The 15,557-nt window shown below is 37.9% G+C and overlaps 1 protein-coding gene across 2 annotated transcripts in view; it reads left to right on the plus strand.

The window, feature by feature from the left end:
• Positions 1-15,557, plus strand: part of LOC117415426 (voltage-dependent L-type calcium channel subunit alpha-1C-like) — a 357,681-nt gene that overhangs the window by 263,548 nt on the left and 78,576 nt on the right. The window contains exons 1-2 of one of the 2 annotated variants that reach the window (XM_059026834.1): positions 6,563-6,629; positions 14,930-15,020. In XM_059026834.1, the coding sequence (XP_058882817.1) occupies positions 14,935-15,020 (86 nt within the window). In that variant the 5' untranslated portion in view covers positions 6,563-6,629; positions 14,930-14,934. Of the gene's footprint in view, positions 1-6,562; positions 6,630-14,929; positions 15,021-15,557 lie in introns of those variants that run through there. The other variant, XM_059026835.1, reaches the window with a different exon arrangement.

Here is a 15,557-nt window from a genome sequence, read left to right on the forward strand (position 1 = left end):
GTGGTTGCACTTTGATTCAGTGCCACAGTAACAAGGACAGGCTTCTCTAAGACACCAGTGAGCAGAGTGTGTCAGCAATGGCAAAGTGAAGGACAGTGGTCGCCAAGAGAGACAGCTGTGGCCTCAAACAGTTAGACCCCATTCACACTTGCGATGTAAGGCGGCCCAGGGCTGCCTTTTCTCATATGTGAACAATCCAAAAAAGAAAAGGCAGCCCAGGGCTGTCCTGGAGTTTCGATGTGGCTCAGGGCCTGCAATCCAGGACCAGGGCCGGCCTTTATATATATATGAACGCAAAGCAGACTTCGGCCGCCTTTTCGTATCACATTACCAATTTGATTTTCTATGATAACACGGAAAAACACGGATTTTCTATGATGTCGGGAGATTTTTTTGTTTTACATTTGGGGAGGGGCAAAAAACAGGCAAACAAAAACATTTGCTGCTTCCGGTATTCAAGTTCAGTGTTGAATGAGGCTTCAGTTTACTTCAATCAGTATCCAGAGCTGTTCAAAGATGCCGAAAACAATAACAATCACCCCTACAGATCAGATCAATGAGTTTGGCAAGGACAGATTTCACGTCGATGGTAATGTGCTTTTTTTGTACTTAATGCAGCAAGGCTGTAGATTACACTCGTAAGCAGACGATTGTAGAACACATGGGAAGCTCTAAATATAAATTAAATGAAAGGAAACATAAACAACAGCAAACTAGGGATTCTTTTCTCTGCTCAACGCCAGCGTCTCACGACAATATGGCTGGAGAATGCTGCAGTTCTATTTTACAATAGTCACCCGGATGTGACTCTGACTTGAACTAACATGAAATATATATATATATATATATATATATATATATATATATATATATATTACAAGAAGGAACTATTTGTAATATATGTGGAACAAGGGTTTTGTTATAGCCATATGTTCTGTAATCTTCCAAGAGAAGGGGTAATGCTGATGAATAGTTTAACGATAGTGTTTGCAAACAAAGACGGTATTGATGCAGGTTAAACTAATACGTACACTGGGAAGAAACATGTGTAATGTAAACTATATGACTGTTTTTTGTAAATGGAATGAATGTTAAATAATAGTTTATTTTGGGATAAAATTATTCCAGGTGTAACCGGTTATTGAATAATTGATTAATTATTATTTAATGTCGTGTCTTTTCTTAGGAGGGAGCAGTAGTATTAGCTGGTCAATCATGAGCTTGTCTTGTGAATGTCAGTCCTTGTATGTATAACCTGTTAGTCATTTGCAATCTGAGTGCAGTATCCATTACGAGAATAAATATTTATACCTGTGAACACTAGCAAGTTGCTGTTTCCTGCATTCTAAATACCTGAGCGTTCTTGAGAGAATAATGTGATTGTGGATGGGGGTAAGCTCGGACCATCACCCCATTACACACCATAACATTAAGTCAAAATAGTCAATAATATGTGTTTTTTTTTTTTAAAATATATATACTATAAAATTGCTGCTGTGCTGCATTGAAAAAAATATATTATTATTTATTTTATTTCTTAGCAGACACCCTTATCCAGGGCGGCTTACAATTGTTACAAGATATCACATTATTTTTACATACAATTACCCATTTATACAGTTGGGTTTTTACTGGAGCAATCTAAGTACTTTGCTCAAGGGTACAGCAGCAGTGTCCCCCACCTGGGATTGAACCAACAACCCTCCGGTCAAGAGTCTAGCGCCCTAACCACTACTCCGCACTGCTGCTTATATTAATAAGAAACATCTGCTACAAATCAAGGATTACTGTATATCTCGGTAACTCTTCCATTCTGAGTGCAGGCTATCGTTCCATTAAAAAAATAATAATAATTTGCCACATTTTAGGCATGCTTTTCAGTCACATATGTGAACGCGCAAAGGCGCCTTAAACCGCAGATGTGAATGGGGTTGCAGGCCTAAATGTGCAGCGACCCTGCGCCAGCACAGTAGTGTGAACTAAGTCTTAATGACGGACAGAGGGGAAAGGCAGAAAGGCTTATCATGTCTGAAATATTTATAACTGAATAGATTAACACCTTCCAGCGTCTTGTGGAGTCTACACCACATCATAACAAAGCTGTGATCAGGACAAACAATGTCCCAAAATGTAGATCATGTTTAATAATAGGTTAGATATGAAGAAAGCATAATCACACTTTATTAATTTCAGCAGCATCTTAGAGTGCACTGAGACTTGATCCACATATTGAACTGTGTATTTGACCTTTCATTTCTTAATATTACCACTTTTAGATTGGACATCAAAGTAGGATATCATCTAGTGGGCTGTTAAATTTAGAAGCTTGGGCTGCTATTGTTGCTCAAAATCCATCACCAGCTCCATTGTGTGGTAACAGCGAGGCCTCGTGGTTGAGAGATCCTTATACTGTGTTGCACCTGGAGGGTTTGGCCTTTAATGCAATAGGGTTACAGCTAATCAAATAATTCCATCTATCTAGCTGCCATTCACTGCCCATTCACTGTGTGGATCTCAGTTTGGAAAGACGTCCATGGTGTTGCAAACATTTACTTTTAAAACAATGTCATCTGGTACAGTGCTGTTAAAAGAAGGCTCCCACTTTAGGTAGTCTGTGACTGGTCCACTTCCTGGGCCATTTAAAGTATGAGCTTTCTATACCCGAGTATGGTAGCAAATGGTATGTTTTAAAATGTAATGACTTGTTACCTGTGTAATGAATGGAAGGGCATGACATGAAGGTGTAATTATATCATTAGCTATACCTCACTATAGCACAATTACAGTAGCTGTATGTGTTATTGCACAGTAAACCAGTGCACACACATACAGAGCGACCTTGTAATCTTAGGGTCCATTCATGCATAGGTTACAGTTGTTTAAAATCCTAATGAGTTTGAGAAGATCAAATTCAATGCAGTTATCATGTGACAGGCAAAGAGATGGGCAGGATTATTACATAACAGTCAACCGATTTATCAAGGTCCTTACACCAAAATAGACCCCAAAATCGTCCTAAATCGTGTTATTTGTCTTGTAACATTGACAGTTTTATATCCCTTTAATAGAAATGGTGCTAATTGCATTTCTGGTGTAAAGAAAAAACAATCTTAATAAATCAGGCCTCTGATTTCTATGGAATTCAGAAAAGGACCTCTGCAAGCGATATGCACTCTGAGATCATTTGTGTATAAAAAGCACTATATAAATGCAGATTCCATTTTATTCTTTATATCCTGTGGGAAAAATTTGCTTCTTGAAACTGAACGAAAAAATGGCTAGATAGAGGATGTCCACTGAGTCCGTATGATTAATGTTGTAGCTTTATATGATTTCCTTTGAGTTCAGAAATGCTCTTCATTTCTAATTCTTTTCTATTCTATTGATTTTGAGTTCTTTACAAGATTACCTCTTCTGTCTGCTCACATTACTGCACCACTCTGCACAGCACTAATGTGGGTAAAATTCAGCAAAGAAATTAAAATCTAATTCAAACTAATAAAAAACACATGTAAACCCAAACCAGCTGACAAAGCTTTATCGTATTAAGAAATAAAATACGTCTCGCCTTTCTTTGAATCAACCCGAAAGGCTTAGTCATACTTTCATTAGTGTCGATTTTTTTTTTTTTGCAATTCAAAAATGAGAAAATAATAACAGTCCAAACAGTACAAGCACATAAAATATCTTTAATTGAATAAAGTTTGAGTGAGACACGTGGAGACAGTTCAGTGAGTGTGTGTGTGATGCTATAAATGTGGATCCTGAGACACGTGGAGACAGTTCTCCTCAGTGTGTGTGTGTGATGCTATGAATGTGGATCCTGAGAAGCGTGAAGACTGTTCTCTTCTGTGTGTGTGTGTGTGTGTGTGTGTGTGTGTGTGATGCTATGAATGTGGATCCTGAGACACGTGGAGACAGTTCTCCGTGTGTGTGTGTGTGATGCTATAAATGTGGATCCTGAGACGCGTGGAGACAGTTCTCCTCAGTGTGTGTGTGTGATGCTATGAATGTGGATCCTGAGAAGCGTGGAGACTGTTCTCCTCTGTGTGTGTGTGTGTGTGATGCTATGAATGTGGATCCTGAGACGCTTGGAGACAGTTCTCCTCTGTGTGTGTGTGTGTGATGCTATGAATGTGGATCCTGAGACGCGTGGAGACAGTTCTCCTCAGTGTGTGTGTGTGATGCTGTGAATGTGGATCCTGAGAAGCGTGGAGACTGTTCTCCTCTGTGTGTGTGTGTGTGATGCTATGAATGTGGATCCTGAGACGCTTGGAGACAGTCCTCCTGTGTGTGCGTGTGTGTGATGCTATGAATGTGGATCCTGAGACGCTTGGAGACAGTCCTCCTGTGTGTGCGTGTGTGTGATGCTATGAATGTGGATCCTGAGACGCTTGGAGACAGTCCTCCTGTGTGTGCGTGTGTGTGATGCTATGAATGTGGATCCTGAGACGCTTGGAGACAGTTCTCCGCTTTGTGTGTGTGTGTGTGTGTGTGTGATGCTATGAATGTGGATCCTGAGGGACCCTACTGTTCACTCTGTCATACAGCCTCCCCGCCAACTGCAAGACTCATTAAACAGACCCAGTTCTGCTGATGGACATGTCCCATCAGCCCCTGTTATTAGCTTATTGACTTCATTCTCGGCCGCAGGGACAAGTGTTCACACTTTTGCCTGGTTTTATTTTTTTCTTTCTTTGTAAATGCAGGTTTGGTTAATGCAATGCCCCACAATCTTGTTCTGTTGCATAAAATAAATATAGTTTGTTTGGTTACTATATCTTTCTCTCACTGTACTCTAACAGGACATTGTTGATAAGTTGGTTTACATTCCCCAAAATAGTTTTATGTTACATGTCTAATTTAAAAAGGGGGTCACCTTTTTTCTAAAAATGTTTTACTGATAGCCTCCCTTTCTCCAAAAACTACACACAGGGCTCTTGTTTAATAGCAGATCAGGACTAGACCACTACAGGCCCTTCTGGTTAGCTGTAATCAAGTTAGACATGAGCTTCCTCCTGTGGGTCCTGATTGGAGGATTGTGATTGTCATTCTCTAGTTCATTCACAATCACGTTATTGGAAATGATTGTGCGATTTGTAAGTAGCATGAATATAATGCAGCAGATCTGAAACTAGCAATGCCGTGAGACGTATCACATTAAGTGGCAAAGCCTCTGAAAGTCGGCTCTAATCAAATGCGTTTCTCTAAAAGGTGTGTAATTTATTACCGTATTTATTTGGCACTCATACGAATTGTACACTGAGCCCTATATATACTGCATAAATATTCTATATAATAGCGCTCTTATAGCTGGGAATTAGAAACGAGGATGAGAGGGTTCATAATAGGTTTGTCTGTGAAATCTCATTTATCTACAGAGAGAGGGGGAGGATCATTATAACTCAGGAGGGATGAAGCTGCCAATGAGTTATATATATCTTTCCTCTTTAGTGGATATAAATGTTATTTCCCATACAAACACATTAGCAAGCCTGTGTGTACAACCTATGTTTTAATTATTGTTATTTATTTATTAGCAGATGCCCTTATCCAGGGCGATTTATAATTGTTACAAGATATCACATTATATATTATTTCACATTATACAGATATCAATTTTTTACATACAATTACCCATTTGTACAGGTTTTTTAATTTTTTTTTACTGGAGCAATCTAGGTAAAGTATCTTGCTCAAGGGTACAGCAGCAGTGTCCCCCACCTAGGATTGAACCCACGACCCTCCAGTCAAGAGTCCAGAGCCCTAACCACTACTCCACACTGTTTGCAGAACTTAGATTAGTTGTGAAGGGGAAATGTCATGTGCTGACAAGCCATAAATTAGAAGAAAACAAAACACACTGAATTAAGTCACATTGTCTTGCATCTGTTAGCAGTTTTCACATTTTATTGTGCGTGATTATTATAGGATCATGAAGTTTGCCATAGGTGATTGAATTGGATCAAGCATGCTAGGAATGCTGGATTTTATAATATACTGTGTTATTACTGCGATGATAAGTTAGTACTGTGTAATTATTATTATTATTATTATTATTATTATTATTATTATTATTATTATTGTTGTTGTTGTTGTTGTTGTTGTGTCCATTTATTTATTTATTTGTTTGTTTGTTTGTTATTTTGCATTGTTTTAATAATAATAAATATTTGGTAATAAGACCCAATTTTCTTCATATTTAACTGACACAATTGTTTTTATTCCACGCTGGTATGTGTGTTTAAGGAAGATGGTCACGTTGTTTATAGTATAGATATGTGACGTATAGTTTACATATAATCTGATATTGCTATATGCAGTTTTCTCTATTTTATAATATATATGTGTGTGTGTGTGTGTGTGTGTGTGTGTGTGTGTGTGTGTGTGTGTGTGTGTGTGTATCAATTCCCTTGAGAAAATCTAATTATTGATTCAATAGAATGCTGTGAATAATGTTGTATCTCTATGTGTCTCTGTGTGTGTGTGTGGATTATACTACCCATGTCTGTGCCTGGTCTGATGTATGACACTACCCATTTTATCTGTAAAAGGAATCACCCTGGCCGACTTGGTTGACAAGAAGAAAGGAAAATTTGCTTGGTTTAGTCACTCCACTGAAACCCATGGTAAATGTCCATGCTGTCTGTGTGCTCCAGTCTCTGTCAATCTGTGGCTGTGGTCAGCAGTGAAATGTACCGTATGTGGGCTTCAGTCACTGTGTGTGTGTGCCCTTTATATAAATGTGTGTGTTTTCTCTTATCTTTGACAAGAAGGTATGACTGGTGTTGGCTATTGACCACTCCTTACCTGCAATCCCACTGGGTTTTTGATACTTTGTTTAGAAATAGCGACTACTATCTTCTTCCAAAGATAACGAGAGAGACTGTGCCAGTTTCCGTTTGATGTGCTAAGAAGAGAAGTCAAGACAGTTGTGTGTCTGTATAGTGGTCATGCTTTGAAAGAAATCAAGCAGTTCTCAGCTGATAACATGGTAGGTTTCCAAGAATCACGAGGCTTTCCTCCTGCTGTCCTGCCTGAAGCATCTGAAGTAGGTACTCATATGAACTCTAGTGGAATCGCTATCATGTATACTATTCCATCTGCTTTTTCATGGGAATCTCTGCCCAGTGCTGTTAAATTGTAAACATAATCCACATGACATTTACTAACAGAATTCAGGTAAATAAATCAATTCCTAAACTGTACTTTTGGCAAAAATCCACTCATTTTTGTTCACAGTAAAAAAACAGTGCTACATTCCTCAAGAAAGCTTTCTGTTTCTCTCCTCTTATTAACTAAACAACCTTCTCACAAGCCCTTACAAATTTCTTGTACAGTATGGATTACCAACTGGTTTCTACCAGACCCTGGTGAATTGTTCCTAGTACCTTATGCTGGTCTCTGAATTTTAATCAGTTTTATCCGTGCCAACAAATGCTTGCATCTGGATAATTCACTTTTTTTATTTTTACTTTTTGTGTGACCATCACACTTTAAAATAATATCATGAAAATGCCAAGAAATGCTTTATGAATGAATCTCTCCTGGAATTGAACCTGGGTCACTGGTTAGCCAGATGTGCTACCAGGGGTGGAATTCTGCCGGTACGTACCGGGACCGGGTCTTATTTTAATGCCGGTACTGGGTACCGGGACTTATTTCATCTGCTTTTCATCCAACGCGTCATCCAATTGCTTTCTTAGCTGCTATTGGCCACCATTAAAGTCAGTATAATCACTGCATGTTGATTGGCCGAGCTTTCATTCTGATTAGATTTTATTTTGGCATGCGTCACAAATCTCTGCCCATTTCACGTTGTGTCAGTGCTCATTGGTTGATCAACGAGAGAAGACGTTAGCAGTGAGACGTGAAAACAGCGGCATGGAGTAATTATTATTTTCTTAAATTCAGAGAAACTATCTGAATATTCGAACGACCATTGCTGCACATGAATTTGAAGGCAAAAATCCACGTCAGTGTCCACCATAAATTACACAGTTGATAAATATTACAAAATAATTATCACAACATGCTTTGTCTTGCACCGATTTCCTTGCCAAAGTGATGTGTGGGACAGTAGGGATTAACATAAAAAAACAGGATCAACATAGTAAAGTGCTGCTTCAGATTTGGCAAGCGAGTCACAATCGGGATAGAGATGCAGGTGTGCTTTTACGCTTTCCAAACACTGGCCCAACTTGCAAGGTAAATGTTAAGTACAGTGATCAATGTTTTGTTTTGTTGTGATCCTAGTATTTTCTGTAATGAGGACTGTAAACGAAAACCAAAACGGTGAGATGTTTTTTCCTTGTACAATAAATGCCCCCTTTTCTACAGTTTATTTAAGTTGAATGTGAGCTTGCGTGTAAAGGCATACATTTATGATATTACTTTATGTAAATGTGTAATTTGTCACTTTGTTATTGTGTAGGAACTACAATGCCAGGGATTTTAAAAAAACCGAAAGCCTGATGTCTGTTTTTATACTGTTTCTGCCTGAAATATGCTAATCTTTTTCTGGAATAGATCATGGTATAATTAATCTACACATAAACACAACAGAGAAGCACACAGAATATATTGTAGGATAAGTAATTAGTAAAATAAATTAATAAATAATAACAGGAATATATGTTCTAATCCAAGGTTATCAGTGTAGCATGGCCAGGTCCTGTTGTAGGTGAGTACCCAGGGTCTGGAAAGTGCGGGGAAGATTTCAGAGAATACTATGGAGATTGAAACGGCCAAGTCAAGTAGTGCCTGGTACATTAAAAAATAGAGGGGTATTTCAGCCTGTATTGCGCATTGTTTGACTTGGATCTTTTTGTATCATTTGTTCATAGCACAGTTGTTTTCTTTATACACATTTTGTATAACATCCCCGCCCCCTCCCCCCTTTTTTTTTTTTAGCATATTTTGAAACAAAACTCTCCTTCTACAGCAGTTACTGCATAGTGTAATATTTTTCAAGTCTTGTCATTTAAGGTTTAACTTAAGTGTTATATCACAGTACATGACTGAGTGATACACGCAGAGGGTATAAAGCTTTCAGTATTTTCAGCTTCTTTGTTTATGATGAATTGGTTATATTTGATCAGTTATTTTTTAAGGCTTATTTTGTATTCATAAATGATTTGTGTACTGGCTGCGCATATGCGTACCTGCACTTTTTTGTTGAGAATTTCACTCACTGAGCTGTCTTGTCAACTGGCTCATTTTGTTTTAAGCTGCTCTTAGTCAGAATTATGGAAATATGATTAGGTAACAAATGTGTTGCAGAATTACAACATTTAATGAAAGAACTTGCACACAGTCATTTTAAATATAACTAGTGAAGACAAACACCTCATTGCTTGGTTTTTGATCAGGAGCAACAGACTGTCACTGAAAAAATGGGAATATTATCAAGAATGATTGCGTTTTGATGACATTACAGACCTCTAGTGAATCCCTGAAGACGGGCTGTTGATAGCGGTAGCTGTCTAATGCCGTGCGGATCCGTCTGCCACAGGGATGGAGTTGGAATCAATCCTGCTCATCCCTATCGGCTGCAGATCCATATCGATGTGAATTGAATGCATTCGATGGGACTGTTGACAGTACGGATGTAAAACACATACTGACAGGATTCGCTCTGGCCCAGGTGCTCTGAGGGAAGAAGTTACCTAATGAGCATCTAGTGTAAAGAGGCGGGTTTTAAACTGATGAAACATTTAACATAACGGATGGCTGTGAATGAATTATACCATCAGGAAAATATTAGAGTTGACTAAATTAAATTACAAATGGCAAAGTCTTTTTCCCTTTAAAGACATGGAAAAATGGTTGTCATTGAATTTATGTCATTCAATTTCTTTTGGTATTTCTAAATGGCAGTTATTCTAAGCGGGGTACATAGATGTGATCCGCGACCTTTGTAGACTAGATTATAGACTGCTGGTGTAACTGTCAGTAGCTCCAGTTTGGTATTGGAGAAAGATATGATTGAGTTTTAAGCCCTGCATACACAAGGAAACATGTTTCTTCAAAAATTGCCAAAAAACATTGTTTGGAAACTTTTTAAAACAGAACGTAGTCATTCCTGCTGCACGCTCCAAAAATGGAGGAAAGCCTTATTGCACTGAGTGGTGCTGCACTTATAATTGCACTAAAAGTGTGTAAAAAAGGGGAAAGCACAGGAACAGAGTCATGTGGAGAGAGGACCGGACCATAGTCTTTTAAATGAGCTGCGCTTTATATATAACAATTTTGTTGGTATGGATGCAGACACTCTTGAGGAGCTGTAGAACCTGAAATGACACTGCAAAGCGCCAGCGTGCATATCAATACAACGGTTAATTGCAGCAGGATTCCAAACCATTTCATCTTCTGTAGATGTCATCATCTTGCATAGTCACATGATCGATGACTGACTCATGCTCACAGTCTCTCCTGATTGGCCAAAGGCAAAATGTTTCACAAAGTAGAACCCTGGTCTACTCCGGGAAACAACTTTCCTTGTTTCTGCACATATGGCATAAAAGTGTGGCGTCCGCTGATACAAGCACAGCTTCAGATGTAGCAGCACACAGAGCATGCTGCAAGCCAACATTCAGAAAAAAAGAAAATTCTCTATAACAGAAATATATTGGCTTGTATTGTATATTCGCTGAACTGAGTAGAAATGCATCCCAAATTGGGTGGTTCAAATACATGTGCATTGGATTGAAATAAAACTTGTTCAGTCCACAAATGCATCAATTTACATTAAATCATATTGTTTGAGTGTGCATACTGGTTTTCAGTGGCAATTTTTGTTTTCAGGAAAACTGCATCGGTTGCAGTGTATCCGAGGGGCAGTGAAGAAAAAAGCAGCTATCCTTCGTAAGGCATGTGCGTGTGCATGGCAGTTACTGCTATATGACTTGAAGCATCAGCTATAGAATTACCTTGTTTCATGATGATGTGTTTGCACAATGGAGACCACCATATTAAGCTTTTAAATTCTGGCAGGGAGTCTCTTTTTTATTTTTTTAACGAAGGCATATTCCTTTCAAAACCTTAAATGTTTGAAAATAGGAATTCATGTTTTGAATACAGACCTGCATGCTAATCTTCATATGCTGAATATTAAAAGGAATATTCTTATACTACCAGAATATTATTTCCAATATTCAGAATATAAATTGGATATGTGCATGTATAAATATTTAACATAAATAGTGTGATAAGTCTTTTCTGCTAGGACATTTAATACAATAAGCTGTATAACAGTTCAATTTGTAATACAACTTGAAATAAGAAGAACAGTATCTGTTCCTCTCTGTCACATCCCTAACTACCAGATACTGAAGAACAGTATCTGGTAGTAAGGGATGTGACAGAGAGGAACCTAGTCTAATAATGTGTTGTTTAGAGCAGACACCTGAAAAGACCTATGAGCAAAATACAGTTTCATGCATTTAAATGAGGATTTTTTTCCACTTATCTACACACCATACTCCACATTGTTAAGGGGAAAAAAGTTTTTATTGAGAAAAAAATTATATATTAAAAATGCAAAACTGAAAGATCATAATTGGATAAGTCTCCACCCCCCTGAGTTAATACTTTGTGGAAGCACCTTTGGCAGCAATTACAGCTGTGAATCTGTTGGGATAGGTCTCTACCCTTTGCACACCTAGATTTGGCAATATTTGACCATTCTCCTTTGAAAAACTGATCAAGCTCTGTCAAGTTCCTTGGGGAGCGTTGATGGACAGCAATCTTCAAGTCATGCTACAAATTTTCGATTGGATTTAGGTCGGGGCTCTGACGGTCACTCAAGGACATTTACCTTTTTGTTCCTTAGCCACTCCAGTGTAGCTTTGGCTGTGTGCTTTGGGTCGTTGTCATGCTGAAAGGTGAACTTCCGTCCCAGTTTCAGCTTTCTTGCAGAGGGCGGCAGGTTTTTCTCAAGGACTTCTCTGTACTTTGCTCCATTCATTTTCCCTTCTATCCTAACAAGTGCCCCAGTCCCTGCCGATGAGAAACATCCCCATAACATGATGCTGCCACCACCATGCTTCACAGTAGGGATGGTGTTCTTTGGGTGATGCGCTGTGTTGGGTTTGCGCCAAACATAATGCTTTGCATTTAGGCCAAAAAGTTCAATTTTAGTTTCGTCAGACCACAAAACTTTTTGCCACATGGCTACAGAATCTCCTGAGTGTTTTTTTGCATACTTCAAACGGGATTCAAGGTGGGCTTTCTTGAGGAATGGCTTCCTTCTTGCCACCCTACCATACAGGCCAGATTTGTGGAGTGCTTGGGATATTGTTGTCACATGCCCACTTTGACCAGTCTTGGCCATAAAAGCCTGTAGCTTTTGCAAAGTTGCCACTGGCCTCTTGGTAGTCTCTCTGATCAGTCTCCTTCTTGCTCGGTCATCCAGTTTGGAGGGACGGCCTGATCTAGGCAGGGTCTTGGTGGTGCCATACACCTTCCACTTCTTAATGATCGTCTTGACCATGCTCCAAGGGATATTCAGGGCCTTGATATTTTTTTATACCCATCTCCTGATCTGAACCCAGAGTTCTTTTGAAAGCGCCTTGGTGTTCATGGTTGAGTCTTTGCTTTGAAATGCACTACCCAACAGAGGGAACCTACAGGAACTGCTGAATTTATCCTGAAAACATGTGAATCACTACAATTTAACACAGATGGAGGCCACTTAACTTGGTGTGTTATTTTGAAGGCAATTGGTTACACCTGAGCTAATTTAGGATTGCTATTACAAGGGGGGTGGACACTTATCCAACCAAGCTATTTCAGTTTTTATTTTTAATTAATTTTCTACAAATTTCTAGAATATTTTTTTCACTTGGAAGTTGTGGGGTAGGATGTGTAGATAAATGAAAACAAAAACTATTTTAATGCATTTTAATTCCAGGCTATAAGGCAACAATAGGTGAAGATTTTGAAAGGGCGTGTAGACTTTTTATAGGCACTGTATATATATATATATATATATATATATATATATATATATATATATATAATATATTAGCTCAAAGAGCCAGCTGCCCAATGTTTCGACATGTCTTTCTCAAAGGAGCATGTGTTTGAATGTGTTTGAATCAAAACACTGGAGGTATTTATAGGTTTTTGATGGCATGACAACAACTTGTTATTGTTTATATTCAAATCCATGATTTATTCTTACATGGTTTAACATCTTCATGGGGTTGAACTTTATCTATAACTTGCCACTTTTTTTTTTGTAGGTATCATATTATATCCCTTTTATCTTGGCTGTTTTTAAATGTGTTATTTGCGAGAATGTTTAAAAAATATACTAGTATAACAAAACCATAAAATGTGGGCATGTCAGTTAGGCTCGCCATTCATCATTCAACATTTTTTTTTTCCACTGTCGATAACTATGTCCCAGCAGAAAAATATACTCCCCCAAAGTTAACTTCCCCGAAAGTTTCCATGACAGGTCGTTACTAAATTTGGGGTTTTAGCTATTTTCCAGTAGTCTTATCCAAATTGGCCTTAATTTCCCTGCAACTCCCTTTGTACAAAATAGGTTTGGTCTACCAGTTTACAGTCAGCTATCACAAATCGTAAATAGATTTTTTGCAGCGTTTAATGGTACAAGTCGATAACTATCGCCCAGCAGGAAAATATATTTGTAGATGTGCGTTTTGTAATTTTTTTTTTTAGAGTAATCTTACCCAACCAAATTGGCTTAAACTTCACTGTACAATTGCTGTGAGTGTCTGGGACCATTGTCTTCAAGGCTCCATGAGTTTTGTTCCATGTTGTATGCATTGTATCTGTTGTATTGTTCTAGGCACTGTCAACGCCGAATTATTCAATTCTCTTGTATTCCACCCTTCAAAAGCTTGAAATATGACCATAATATTAAATAGAATAGCTAATAAATTATCACTAAAAAAATGTACCATAACGCAAATTCTTCTTATTATTATGTTATTTTATTTGAACTTTGGCATGCTGCGTTCCATCTATCTTTCAAACTGCATGCAGTGACCACCAGGAACAACCGTATTTGCATTTTACCTTAACAAAAGTTTTCTTTCAATGTGTATTGGCCAAAACAAATTACTTTTCTGGGGATGAATTATCAAATGAAGGATTCCTTTTGGTGCTGCTAGATACTAAAATGATGCAAGAGCCAGTTGGGTGGACTGCACATGTTTAAGTATGAGTACTTTTCCTTGTTTTCAAGGTGTTTTACAGCTCATTTATATATATATATATATATATATATATATATATATATATATATATAAAATCTGCTCCACTTCCTAGTCAAGAGCCATGCCTGAAAAACTAGAAAAAGTTTGGCTTCTCCCTCTGCTTGCTTTACCTGTTCCCTGGTTTAGGGAGAAGCCCAATTTTATATCGTTGAAACACCTTGAACACACCAGGATATCAATATGGCAAATATGTGTTACTTCCTGTTTATTCTTCTTTTTTTTATTAAAACTTCAAACTCTCTGTAATGAAGTTTGTGGTCCTCATTATACTCATTAATCCAGCTCTTCATATAGAATAGCACAGGATATTTTTTTTAATGTTTACAGTTATCAGTACTGGGAACATTGGTTCAAAACCACAAGAAACACTACTGATGTTTCTATAGTGGTTGCCAGGCCCTAGCCAAACATGTGAAGTCACCATAGCAACAAGCCTGTGCTCTACTCCTGTTTCCAGGAGCTTTAAGTTGTTTTTGGAACACTGTGGTGATACAATTGTTATTTATATAAAAAAATCAAATGCAGAGATTAAAGTTACATTTTGAAATAAAAAAAATAAAAAACTGTAAATCAATTTGACTTTGAAAGGTCTAAGTAATAACTGGCTCGTTATTTTTTCTGACTGTGAATGTTGCTGATATATCAACTGGCCGTTTTTCACCTTGAACCCCCTACAGTGAGCATGCCTACCAGTGAAAATGAATCTGTGAACGCAGACAGGGGGGCAGCAGGGGAACTGGAAGGAGAAAACTGTTACACTCGCCTTGCGTAAGTGATACTTTTTTTTCTTTTCCTTCTTTCTTTCTAAAACAGAAACCTGCTTGGTTTTAACTTTTTTATTATTATTTCTTATTCCTCTTGCTTCTCAAAATACAAATTTAATCTGAAATAGACCAAATTGGCCACAAAATACCAATTCAGACTGATACAGACTTTAAGAGGAACTTGATATGAAACTTTATCATTTTCTATTGCTGCAGTCATCATACCCTGGTGAATTTTTTTAATTCACAAGTTTAAAGCACTCCTCCAGAAATCTCCCAAGTAAATGTTTTACATCAAAGTGTAACCAGTAACCTGTCCTACTGCAACGATTTGGTATTTTTTACAGTGTATTTCTTACATCTGACAGGGTGTGGAGTGTTGCAGGGGGACATTGGTGTAGGAAACAGAACATTATGCAAAGTGGATCTAAACAACTAGAAGAATCAGTTAAGATAACTCTGTATTTCTCTGTATAACTCTGTAAAAACAAAGTTAAACATTTCCAGAGTTAAACAAAGGCAATATGTTGGTCATTTCCTG

Source organism: Acipenser ruthenus, chromosome 7 (genome assembly GCF_902713425.1).
Source record: "Acipenser ruthenus chromosome 7, fAciRut3.2 maternal haplotype, whole genome shotgun sequence".
Lineage (NCBI taxonomy): Eukaryota > Metazoa > Chordata > Actinopteri > Acipenseriformes > Acipenseridae > Acipenser > Acipenser ruthenus.